General features: G+C 53.4%; 1 protein-coding gene across 2 annotated transcripts in view; it reads right to left on the minus strand.

The window, feature by feature from the left end:
• LOC132540322 (basic proline-rich protein-like) overlaps positions 1-13,262 on the minus strand; it is a 52,930-nt gene that overhangs the window by 21,849 nt on the left and 17,819 nt on the right. The window contains exon 2 of one of the 2 annotated variants that reach the window (XM_060197125.1): positions 9,682-11,515. The exons of the other annotated variant lie outside the window; for it this stretch is intronic. Within the exon in view, the coding sequence (XP_060053108.1) occupies positions 11,401-11,515 (115 nt within the window). The 3' untranslated portion in view covers positions 9,682-11,400. Of the gene's footprint in view, positions 1-9,681; positions 11,516-13,262 lie in introns of those variants that run through there. 2 annotated transcript variants of the gene reach the window in all.

Consider the following 13,262-nt stretch of genomic DNA (forward strand, 5'->3'; position numbering starts at 1 on the left):
TCCAGTACGTGCATGCTCATGAGATGAATGAATGAACTCATGCATGCATAGTGAAGAAAAGAAATCAATGGCTGACGAGTGAGTCAGTGTGGGAAAACCACACCGAGTAGGGATTTCATGCCACGGGCGAGCAGAACAAGGTTGGATGTTCAGGACACAGCAGAGCCTGAGTCTCACAGCGACCCCCAGGACACCCACTCACAGCTGAGCTCAGGCCTGCTGGGCTCAGATGCTGGCTGCTGAGTGGTCTTGGATAAGTCTCTCTCTCTCTCTCTCTCTCTCTCTCTCTCTCTCCAGTTTTCTCTTCTGAAAACAAAACAAAACAGCAATTTTACCAATAGCCTAGGGCTGTTGAGAACTGCATGTGAGCTGGGAGGGCAGTGAAGTGAGCTCAGAGCTTCAAAGTCAGCAAGTGTCTCTGAACCTCGGCGCTCTCATGACATGCAGAGAGGAGGGCCCAACCTTTGCTAGATTATGACTGCCTGGGATTTTTCCAGAGAAGTTTCCAGTGCCAGGTGTAAGAAACACAGGAAGGGGGACCAGGCGGTAGTGCAGTGGGTTAAGCACACATGATGACAAGTGCAGGGACCTGTGTAAGGATCCCGGTTTGAGCCCTGGCTCCCCACCTGCAGGGGAGTCGCTTCACAAGTGGTGAAGCAGGTCTGCAGGTGTTTATCTTTCTCTCCCCCTCTTTGTCTTCCCCTTCCTCTCTCCATTTCTCTCTGTCATATCCAACAATGAGAGCAACAACAACAACAATAATGACAACAACAAGGGCCTCCAGGAACAGTGGATTCGTAGTGCAGGCACTACAATAAGCCCAAAGGCAAAAAACAAACAAACAAACACAGGAAGGCTGTGATAGTTGGAGCTCTGGAGTCCTGGGCAGCTGGCCTCTTGTCCCCTTGCAGGCTGTGCAGGGACTGTGACAACAAGCCTCCAGACATCGGTACCACTGCACCCACTGACAGATGAGGGAACTGAGAGGGGAGTCTCAGCTGAGTGTGGACAGACACTTGAGCTCCCGGTGTCTAAGGTGGCTCCCAGTAGCTCTGACCATGTCTGTGTCTATGTGTCTGTGTGCTGAGTAAACCAGAATATGGATGGCAGCTCAGGGGGAGAGGAAGCAGCCTTTCTTTCCTGACCCAGAAGCAGTGGTTCAAGCAGACAGAGGATAACTAGAGGCAGCACAGAATTCTGAAACTCCTTTCTTTTTTTTTTTTTTTTTTCCTCCTCCAGGGTTATTGCTGGGCTTGGTGCCTGCACCATGAATCCACCGCTCCTGGAGGCCATTTTTCCCCCTTTTGTTGCCCTTGTTGTAGCTTCTTTGTGGTTATTATTATTGCCCTTGTTGACGCAATTCATTGTTGGATAGGACAGAGAGAAATGGAGAGAGGAGGGGAAGACAGAGAAGGGGAGAGAAAGATAGACACCTGCAGACCTGCTTCACCGCCTGTGAAGCGACTCCCCTGCAGGGGGGGAGCCGGGGGCTCGAACCAGGATCCTTACACAGGTCCCTGCACTTTGCGCCACAAGCGCTTAACCCACTGCACCACCGCCCGACCCCCAACTCCTTTCTTCTTAAAGGGGCATTCTGGCTCAAGAAACCCTTAGCAAGAGGTGAGTTCTCCTTCACCTCCTCCCCGCCCTGTTTCCACTAACGCCAAGCTGAGGTCTCTCTTCCTCCTCCCAGAGAGCAGCTGTGGCTGTGCCAGAGGCCCGCAGCCTCCTCCTGAGACCTCGCACAGCTGCACACGGGGACGGGGGAGCGGGGCAGGTGTCCTCCCTGGGAGCCTCCCGCGGGGTCCCCACAGATGCCTTCGTAGGCCCCACCCCGGTGCCTTCCCTCTGAGCACAACAGGCTGGAGAACCAGGGCTGACAGTGGACTCTGCCTCCTCCTGCTCTTTACCTGCAGTGGGCCACCTTACCTCTAGCTGACCCCGTCTGCCGAAAATACCACTGTGTTTTCATGATTACCATGTTTGTGTTTCCACGGTTGCCATGGCACTACAATTTACACTCCATGCCTTGCTGCTATTCTCTGCTACAGATGGAACTCTTCTGTCTCAGTTTGGCTCATAAAAAAAAAAAGATAAAAAAAACGAAAAATGCTGCTTGTGTGTATGTCTGTGTGTCCATGTCTGTGTGTCCATGTCTGTGTGTCCTGTCTGTGTCCATGCCTGTGTGTATGTCCTGAATGTGTGTCCATGTTTGTGTGTTTCCATGTCTGTGTGTATGTCCATGTCTGTATGTCCATGACTGTGTGTCCATGACTGTGTGTCCATGACTATGTGTCCATATCTACGTGTGTCCATGTCTGCGTGTGTTTCCATGTCTGTGTGTGTCCTTGTCTGCGTGTGTTTCCATGTCTGTGTGTGTCCATGTCTGTGTGTCCATGTCTATGTGTGTTTCCATGTCTGCGTGTATTTCCATGTCTGTGTGTGTCCATGTCTGTGTGTGTCCATGTCTGCGTGTGTTTCCATGTCTGTGTGTTTCCATGTCTGTGTGTGTCCATGTCTGCGTGTGTTTCCATGTCTGTGTGTGTCCATGTCTGTGTGTGTCCATGTCTGTGTGTTTCCATGCCTGTGTGTGTCCATGTCTGCGTGTGTTTCCATGTCTGTGTGTTTCCATGTCTGTGTGTGTCCATGTCTCTGTGTGTCCATGTCTGTGTGTGTCCATGTCTATGTGTGTTTCCATGTCTGTGTGTGTCCATGTCTGCGCGTGTTTCCATGTCTGTGTGTTTCCATGTCTGTGTGTCCATATCTGTGTGTGTCCATGTCTGTGTATTTCCATGTCTGTGTGTGTCCATGTCTGTGTATTTCCATGTCTGTGTGTGTCCCTGTCTGTGTGTTTCCATATCTGTGTGTGTCCATGTCTGTCTATTTCCATGTCTGTGTGTGTCCATGTCTGTGTATTTCCATGTCTGTGTGTTTCCATGTGTGTGTATGTCCATGTCTGTGTGTTTCCATGTCTGCGTGTGTTTCCATGTCTGCGTGTGTGTCCATGTCTGTGTGTGTCCAAGTTAGTGTGTTTCCATGTCTGTGTGTGTCCATGTCTGTGTGTTTCCATGTCTGTGTGTGTCCATGTCTATGTGTGTGTCCATGTCTGTGTGTGTCCATGTCTGTATGTGTCCATGTCTGTATGTGTCCATGTCTGTGTGTGTACATGTCTGTGTGTGTCCATGTCTGTGTGTGTCTATGTCTGTGTGTGTCCATGTCTGTGTGTGTCCATGTCTGTGTGTGTCCATGTCTATGTGTGTTTCCATGTCTGTGTGTGTCCATGTCTGCGTGTGTTTCCATGTCTCTGTGTGTCCATGTCTGCGTGTGTTTCCATGTCTGTGTGTGTCCATGTCTGTGTGTTTCCATGTCTGTGTGTGTCCATGTCTGTGTGTTTCCATGTCTGCGTGTGTTTCCATGTCTGTGTGTGTCCATGTCTGTGTGTGTCCATGTCTGTGTGTGTCCATGTCTATGTGTTTCCATGTCTGTGTCCATGTCTGCATGTGTTTCCATGTCTGTGTGTTTCCATGTCTGTGTGTGTCCATGTCTGGGTGTGTCCATGTCTATGTGTGTTTCCATGTCTGTGTGTGTCCATGTCTGCGTGTGTTTACATGTCTGTGTGTGTCCATGTCTGTGTGTGTCCATGTCTGTGTGTGTCAATGTCTGTGTGTGTCCATGTCTGCGTGTGTTTCCATGTCTGTGTGTTTCCATGTCTGTGTGTGTCCATGTCTGTGTGTGTCCATGTCTGTGTGTTTCCATGTCTGTGTGTGTCCATGTCTGTGTGTGTCCATGTATGTGTGTGTCCATGTCTATGTGTGTGTCCATGTCTATGTGTGTTTCCATGTCTGTGTGTGTCCATGTCTGTGTATTTCCATGTCTGTGTGTTTCCATGTCTGTGTGTGTCCATGTCTGTGTGTGTCCATGTCTGTGTGTTTCCATGTCTGTGTGTGTCCATGTTAGTGTGTTTCCATGTCTGTGTGTGTCCATGTCTGCGTGTGTTTCCATGTCTGTGTGTGTCCACGTCTATGTGTGTTTCCATGTCTGTGTGTGTCCACGTCTATGTGTGTTTCCATGTCTGTGTGTGTCCATGTCTGTGTGTGTCCATGTCTGTGTGTGTCCATGTCTGTGTGTGTCCATGTCTGTGTGTTTCCATGTCTGTGTGTGTCCATGTCTGTGTGTGTCCATGTCTGTGTGTGTCCATGTCTGTGTGTTTCCATGTCTGTGTGTGTCCATGTCTATGTGTGTTTCCATGTCTGTGTGTGTCCATGTCTGTGTGTGTCCATGTCTGTGTGTGTCCATGTCTGTGTGTTTCCATGTCTGTGTGTGTCCATGTCTGTGTGTGTCCATGTCTGTGTGTGTCCATGTCTGTGTGTTTCCATGTCTGTGTGTGTCCATGTCTATGTGTGTTTCCATGTCTGTGTGTTTCCATGTCTGTGTGTGTCCATGTCTGTGTGCTTCCATGTCTGTGTATGTCCATGTCTGTGTGTGTCCATGTCTTTGTGTGTTTCCATGTCTGTGTCTGTGCTGTATGCCAAGCCCTGTGCTAGGCAGCCCGGGGGCTGGGTGAACACAGTGTTTCCATCAGATTCTTTGACAGAACATACATCTTGTTTTTCTTGCGATGGATTTTGTTTTAAGTTAGCCAAGTATGTAGAAGACAAAAATCATCACCATAATCATTTTAAGAACACAGCTCGAAGGCAGTAAGCACATGGGCAGCGCTGCAGAAACACCACTATGGTGTCCACCCGTTTTCACCACACACCTCCTGAACTCCAGTAGGAATTTCATACCCACTATGCACTGAGTCCTTACTCCACCCCCAGTCTTGGTAGCCAGGAGTCTACTTGCTGTCCCTGCGAATCCACCCAGCTGAGGCATTTCATTCCCGAGGAGCCCTGTGGTTTCCAAGCCCCCTCCTCCCTGTAGTGTATCTCAGAGCCTCTTCGTCTCAGAGGCTGAGGAAGACCCCAGAGAGAGCGTGTGCGTGTCATGTTCTGAGTGTCTGTCCACCTGCTGAGTGGACCCACCCCCCGGGCTTGCCCCGGAGGCGGCTGAAGGGCACTGGCCCAGGGCTCTGCCGGAGGGTCTGTCTCAGTCCTCACGATTGCCCGGAGTCGGTGGAAATTCTGTTTACACTTTCGGAGAAGCTACCCCGTTTCCCATCACGTCCTCACATCCTTGACAAAACCTGTGATTGTCTGGGGCCTGGGTCATCTCTGTGTTTTGCTTATGGTCAGGGCAGTGGGTGTGTGATGTGGTCACTGTTGTGGACAGGTGAGAGAGAGTTCACCAGGGCGCCCTGTTGTGAGGAGCTGGGCACTCAGCACTCACAGGGCTGGCTGCTGGCTGTCTCAGGCCCGAGAGAGACTCTCCCTCAGTCCTGCGGCAGGGAGACCTGAACTCGCCCCGGGAGGCCCTGGCTCCAACACAGAGCCAGGTGGTATTGGTGTTTACTTCCACGCTTTGGAGTTGGCATCTCAGACTGAGGGGAGCCAGCTTGGCGGCCCCAGCCAGAGGGCTTTAAATTGCACGGAGTGGGCGGGTCGGGCGGGCTGGATTCTAGCGCTGGCTGCCATCTGATCACACAGGGCGCGACCTCACAGTTTCTCCTGCAGATTAAGGACTCCGCTCCGCTCGTGCCTGGTGTGAGGTGTGTCTCAACTCAAGGCAGCTCTGACGGTGGCCACAGAACTCTAGAGTCAGCCCGCAGACCCTAACAGTCCCTGCCCCTCAGCTACTGCCTCTACACACACACACCCTCCCACGAGTCCTGGGACAGCAGGAGGGGATCCAGGCCCAAAGCAGATGCAGCGCCCCCTCACACACAGCCCCCCAGGTCTCTAAAGCTCTTCCAGGCTGGCCTGAGGGTCAGAGCATCTGCTCAAATGCACAGCCATAACTGAAGTCACAGCCCTGCTCCCTCTCTACTCAAGACCTCTCCGAACCTGCCCTTCTGTGAGGTGTGGGGAGACAGAAAGAGGGCAACGCCCTCTTAGAGACCCAGAATCCACCCACCCAGAGATGAGAGGTCAGAGAGAACTCTCTCGTGGTGCTAAAAATCCCTAAGGGAGGCTGGAGGGGGGCAGGTTCCCCAGAGCAGACTGGCTGACAAGCTGACAATTCAGTAAGGGTAGCTGGGCCAGGAGGACCCAGGAGGAAACACAGGACGATGGAGTTTGGGGGCTGGCAAGATCAGCCTTCATGCTACAGCTCCGTGGTTCCCACACACCCTGGAGGCAGCGGTGTGCGGCTCGGCCTGACAGGAAGCTCCAAATTAGACTAAAGCAGACTTAAAATCCCAGCACCCCAGGGAATTAAAGTAATAACAATAATAATGAAATAAAAGCTAGTGGGTGCAGCCCGGGAGGTGGCCTGGGGCATCAAGCACTGAATTCTTGAGTGCGAGGTTCTGAGCGTTCTCAGCACCACGTGCCAGAGAGATACTCTAACTCCCTCTCCTCTCTCTCACAAGTAAATAAAGGAATTGTTGGCTTCCTCCTTTCCCTGCATCTGAGACGTTGCCCCACAGGGGAGACCCTCAAACACAGCCTCCTCCCTGGAGGTGGAAGCAGCAAGGTGATGAGGTGGCTCTGAAACTGTGTGAGGAGCAGGGCTGCAGCTGTGTGCGCGGTCACACTCCTCACAGGTGCACTATGGGTACCCCTAGTCCACGCCACACAGAGGGTGTGCGGGAAGGTGGAAGAGACTGGAGGTCAGGTATGAAAGGTCTGTTAATCACCTTGACCTGGCAATAGAAATGGCAACTCCACGGGGGCTGAGTGGTGGTGCACCCGGTTAAGCTCCCATAGTATGAAGCACAAGGACCTGCTTAAGGATCCGGGTTCGAGCCCCCTCCTCCACTCCCCACCTGCAGGGGGGTCGCTTCACAAGTGGCAAAGCAGGTCTGCAGGTGTCTCTCTTTCTCTCTCCCTCTCTATCTCCCCCTCCTCTCTCAATGACTTTCTGTCCTATACAATAAAATGGAAAAAAATGGCCTCTAGGAGCAGTGGATTCGTAGTGCTGGCACTGAGCCCCAGTGATAATCCTGGAAGCAAAAAAAGAAAGAAAGGAAGGAAGGAAGAAAAAGAGATAGCGAGCCCATGGAGTCCAGTGGAGCCCGTTCACACACACTGGATCTTGTCACAAGATGCTTGGATGAGAAATCCATCGTGTATGGAGCCCGTGGGCAGGCGTGTGCTTGCAGTCTCTGGATCACGGATCAGGCATGAAGGCAGAGAGTGTGGGTCCAGGAGTGGGTGGCACAGGAGTCTCGGCTCCCCCTCTGACTCACCGTGCAGACAGAGTAAACACGTCTGTCCTCAGTGTCCTTGCCTGTCACTATGAAGTGAGCCCCCATAGTGCCAACCACAGAGAACCGTTGTGCCGATCAAGGAAGTGCAGACAGCAAGGGCACAGGCTTCAGCCGTTGCCCGCCGTGACTTTAACTTGCTCTGCCCAAGAATTCCCTGGAAGCAGCCCTGGGCAGCAGCCAGCGCTACCTGGGCTCTGCGTCTGAGATCTGACACCCGACCATTTTACATCTCCAAGCCCCAAATCCTATCCTACGTGCCCGCCTCTCTGAGCCTCCACTCACCATGTGGTGATGGGGAAGCCTGGCCCGTTCTCCAGGTGGGGCCTTCCTGGCACCCTCAGGCGAGGAGCTAGGCCCAAGCAGCGTCTGCAGCCTCAGAGGCTCCAGTGCTCACTGAGTGCAACCTGATTAGCCGCGTGGCCAGAGTACTCTGTGTGGAGGGTTCCGATTTCCCCCTTTCCTGCTCTTTCTTTCCAGAGTCCTTGGTGCATTGCTAATTAATCACTCCCACTTAATTTCCTAAAGCAATCACATCCTCCCCGCAGGCGAGCGTCCTCGTCGGTCTCAGCAGAAGCAAACAAGCCAGCTGGCCCCTCGCTACGTGGGTGTATGAGCAGCCCTTGGCCGCAGACCAAGGAGTGGCAGAGAGGCAGAACCAGCTTGGGGGCTGTGCTCAGAGGACACGTTTCCCACCCTGGTGGCATGTGGCTTTCCTGGGGGTGCAAACTGACACAGATTCCGTGCTCCAGAGACCCCTGCCACAGGGTTCAGGAGGCAGGGCCGGAGTATCCCCAGCACAGGGAGGTCTGGAGCAGCTGCCTGTGAGGCCAGGGAGGGGCGTGCTCCTCTCCTGGCCCTGCCACTCCATTCTGGCATGCCTTTGGACAAGAGTTTCCCTGAAGTGTAGCCCCGGTTTGCTCCTGTTCAAATTCCGTGGGACTGGCAGATAGCTCAGTAGGAAGAGTGAATGCCTCATCGTGTGGGAAGCCAGGGGCTAGAGCCCCTAAATCACATGGGATCATAATAGCACTGGGAGGTGGGAGAGGAAACAGGGAGCCCCACGGGTGGTGCAAGGGTGCTTTGGTTCTCTCTCCCTCTCTGTGGCTAAAGAATTTAAGAACAGTGCCGAGAGGCTGTGCAGTGCTGCTGCACGTGCAGAGAGCCGTTGGCTCATTTCTTTGGTAAGACACTTGAAAACATGCTGGGGTAGCATTGCAGGTGGGAGAGGGGATCCAGGAACTTGTGGCGGTGTAGTAATACAATTCTTTATTCATGGGGGAATGCCCCAGAGTCGGGTGTGAGCACAGTGGGTTAGGCCACGTGGTGCCAACCGCAATGGCCACCTCCCGCTCTGCATGCCAGCCCTTCTCCAGGTCTGGACATGGGAGAGAAAGGAGAGTGAAACCAGGAACAGAAGTGTGTTTTATGGGATAAAACTGCAAGTGGCAAGTCGGAAATGGAAATGGCTAGGAAAGGGGGTGGAGAGAGGCAAAAGGCATGCTGGGAAGGTGGGAGCGTCCTTAGCAACTGTTGCGATGGTTTTAACTGGAGGGATTAATGTTAACCTGCAGGCAGGGCGGGTCTCAAGGTAGAAAGAAGCTAGATCAGGCAAAACAGTGATTATGTAAATAGGCCATAGTGTCAGCAATGCAGCATGGAGCAGGGGGAGCTGGTCTAATGTCCGACAAAAACAGAAGGCGATAGCCAGCACAGTGTGGAGGTGGAGAAGAAGCCGCCACCCCTCCACCTGTACGAGCTCAGGACATCAGTGACGGATTGAAACAGAAACATCTGGGTGCGGTGGACCGGCAGCTCAGGCAGGGTCTTGGTGCCAGAGTCCCCGTAGGGCACGGCGGCAGGGACCCCGGCAAGAAGGCGCCGGGCTTCACTGAAGAGCCAACTTCTGCCACAGAGCAGAGATGACCTCCCCCCTCCCCACCCACAAAAGGTCCCAATTTTAAAATTTGAGCCACAAGTAGAGTTTTACACAAAGTCACTCATCTGAACATGCTGGCAAGAAACTGGCATTGAGAAGGAAAAGGTGGTGGTGTGAGGCCAACGCCATGGAGCCAAGCTGAGCACGGCACAGGGGGCTCGGCGTCCGGGTCTCTGTTGCACAAGCCCTGGCAGTGTCAGGGTGCCGGGACAGAGTGACCTGCAGGAGGGACTTAGCCGGGCACGTGGTACCGTGCAAACACTCTATGAAGAGCAGGCCTTGTTATTATCACCATCACTTACCAGCTGCTCTGTGCCCCCACTGGTAGCAGGGGCTGCTGGGCTCTGTGTGGCCTCCATGTGGGGGCACTCACGCAGTCACTCAGACACTCAGCCCTGAAGTAGGACTAGGCCAGTGGCCAGTGTGTCCCCTGGGGACCATCAGCCATGCCTGGGGACACGGTCTGATTATCAGATTAGGGAAGGGTGCTCCTGGGATCTGGTGGGAGAAGTCAGGGGCCACACTGAAAGGGATAGGACAGTCCGCACAGTGACAGACCACCCAGCCCCCGTGTTACCCACATGGACACAGGGAGGCCCTGGGTCAGAGGTCTGGATGGGAAGGACTGGGGAGAGGCAGGTGGGAGGCAGATGGGAGAATCAGTGCCACTACTTGCCACGTCTAAGAGTGGCAAGGCCACAGGCTGGGGGATATCGCGTAGCATCAGAGCACGGGACTTGCGTGTACGCACGAGACCCCAGAGGCTCCGGCTCACTCCCTGCCATTCCATGCGCTGCAGTGGAGCTGCACCCTGGACGTCCATACACACCACCAAAAATGCCTTACTTTACTATTATTTTCTTCTTTTCTTTTTTTTTAACTCGAGGCCTGGAGAAAGGATCCTGGTTCGAGCCCCCCGGCTCCCCACCTGCAGAGGTGAAGCAGGTCTGCAAGTGTCTTTCTCTCTGTCTTCCCTCCTCTCGTGATTTCTCTCTGTCCTATCCATGACAACAACAACAGCAGCAACACAACAACAATAATAACAGCAACAACAACACCAACAATGGAAAAAAGATGGCCTCCGGGAGCAGTGGATTCACAGTACAGGCACTGAGCCCCTGAGATAACCCCGGGGGCATTAGTTAATTAATCAATCAATTACTTAAAAAGGCACAAGTCCCTAAGTTGACCCTGCTTCCTACAGGATCTCTGGGCATGCTTTTAAATGGTCACAGCAACACACTGAGTCAGTAGATTCTGTTGAAGCCACGGTGACGGCAACAAGTTCAGTGGAAACAGCAGACCAGCGAGGTGAAGTGCTTTGCCGGAGCTCGGGTCACCCAGCACAGACCTGCAGAGAGTCCTGGCCCATGCCCCCTTGGGAAGCCATCGCTCAGGCCTGCTATTGCCGTGGCAGTCAACCGCAAATCGATCCATCTCAACACAGAAGCATCTGCTCTGACAAGGGTCTCTCAGGACGCGCTGCTGGACTGCCTGGAACCATCCCACGGGTGTGAAGGTAAACGCACACCTCTGTAAATGCAAATCTCCCAGGCCCTGTGGGGTGGACCTCCACCCCAGCATGGCGAAGTAAGCAGGGTCACGCTGGTGACTGCTATGACTACCCCAAACAAAGCCAGGTGTGCTGGAAGCCAGAGCGAGCCAGGTGGCTCCCCCCATAAGCAAGGAGAGCGACTGTTAGCTTAGCATTGCCTGTGCAGTGCCGCATGTCTCACATAACTTACGTAATCTCCTCTATGACTCCAAGAATTCCTTCAGGTCAGTTTCTCAAATGTTGCTGCATATCAGAAACACCTGGGGAGGGGGGTGCTGGGAAATGGCAAGCTCCTGGGAACACCCCCAAATCATTACATCAGAATCTCTGGAGACGGGACCCGGGCTTGGGAAATTTTTACAAATCCCTCGGTGATTGCACGGTGCGTCCGAGTCTGAGGATCTGGGCGTCAAGATTCATTATCTTGAGTGTATAGTGATGCTGACAGCCTACGAGAAGAATGAGCTCGCCTTGGGGCACCCGGCCAGCACCTGGAGGATCGTGAGCCCAGCTGAGTCGGCCCCTCTCCAAACGCTGGGCAGGAGGGCGAGTTCTCCCGTCCTCCCGCCTCCTTCCCCACACGTCTTTCTGTGACTTTCAACCATCACTGGCAAGGAGTCTGGGGGGAAAAGGTTGTGTGTGAACTTGAGTGCAAAGGGTCGCACGGGCTCCCAGCGACCTTTTGGATTCAGCAGTGCTCTGCAGGACACATCTGGGGAAGGTAAGAAAGTGTGTGTGTGAACCTGACACAATGAGTTGGTCCAACCTGCAAAGCTGTCCGGTCACTTCCGGTCAAGTTTTTCAACTCCAGGACCAGGTGATGGTGCACCTGGTTGAGCGCACAAGGTCCCAGGTTCAATCCCCCAGTCCCCCCCTGCAGGGGGGAAAGCTTTGTGAGTGGTGGAGCAGTGCCTCTCTCTCTTCCCTCTCTGTCTCCCCCTTCCTCTTGATTTCTGGCTGTCTCCATCCAATAAATAAATAGCACCATGCCTAACCAACTGAACTAATCGGCCAGAGCTTCCAATAAATAAATACATGAAGATAAAAAAGAAAGACCTCCAGGCAGAAAGCACTCTACTGTTCCAATGTGGGATAAACACTCACCTCTCGGTTATGAAAAGGCAAGGCCCCTGCTTAAAAGCCCCGTCCCCCTCCAGACTGTATCCCATGGGAGAAGAAAAGGGTAATTCCACCAGCAAGAATGCCTGAGCCCAGGCCAGCAGAGCACAAGGCAGGACTACTGCAGTGGAGGAGATGGAGTGATTCCTAGCGGAGGGAAGTAGGAGAGCCTCACAGGTGCACCATGAGCCCCAAGCAGAACTCCGTGCAAACCCAGCAGCCCTTGCGACAGAGACAGACTGGGTCCTGCAGAACAAATCTGGAACCTGAGGTGCCAAGAAGAAACTGTGAGTCCAGGAATGGCCTTACATCACTGGCGAGATGCTGAGGTCCATACATTTGTCTAAGCGTGTAAAGACAATTTACTTTATTAGATTATCTAGATTCTTAAGACAGAAAGAAAGAAAGAAAGAAAGAAAGAAAGAAAGAAAGAAAGAAAGAAAGAAAGAAAGGGAAAGGAAAGGAAAGGAAAGGAAAGGAAAGGAAAGGAAAGGAAAGGAAAGGAAAGGAAAGGTTAAGGTGAGGACTCTTGGGGAAGAAAAGCAGATGCTAAGACTAATCCCTGGCTCCTAAGAGAACCTCAGGTCCTGGGAAGAGCCTGGGAAAATTTAATCTGGTGTCTTGGAAGGCCCGACCAGCACGGTCTGCCAGATTCTAAGCAGGAAAGTGGAGTTTTATGAAGAGGCGGGACAGGCCACGAGTCATGCAGCAGGAGGGAGTAAGGGCAAACCCAGGAGGAGAGACTTGGGTGTCTGAGCCAAATGGTCGTAACCGACTCAAAGCCGTGAGTGCTCCGGGGTCACAAGCCAACAGGACTTTGAAGGCCCAGGCACAGATGTGTCTCAGAAAACTGTCCCCAGCAGCCAGCCAGGCCACTTGGCTCCTCCCTGAAGGGTCTCTTCTCTCCCACAACCTCGCCATCAACAAACCTTAGCATGTGGGACCCTGGAAAGAGACGCCTCAGGATCATAAGGATGGAGATGGGCAGGGCACTGAGGAAGCTGTGGGCTGAGCCTGCAGGATGGCAAGTGGAGGGTGTGTGCCAGGGACCTCGTGGGCCCTCAGTGTCCTGGGGACCAGCTTCACAGACTCTAGAACCCGAGGAAAGCTGGCACCCCATGTCCCCGGAACAGGTGGTCCTGAGTACCCTTGCCTTTGGGAGGGAGAAGTAGACAGACTGGAGATGGCATTCCAGAATGCCCCAAGGAGCCCACCCAGAATGCCAGCCCCCCAGCCAGCCCGCTGGGCCACGGCCATCTTGCTCCCTCAGCCCACAGAGGGATACCCAGGAGCATCTCCTTTACCCTACCGGCTTGGCGGGCAGGAACGCCAGGACTCTG

Source organism: Erinaceus europaeus, chromosome 9 (genome assembly GCF_950295315.1).
Source record: "Erinaceus europaeus chromosome 9, mEriEur2.1, whole genome shotgun sequence".
NCBI lineage: Eukaryota > Metazoa > Chordata > Mammalia > Eulipotyphla > Erinaceidae > Erinaceus > Erinaceus europaeus.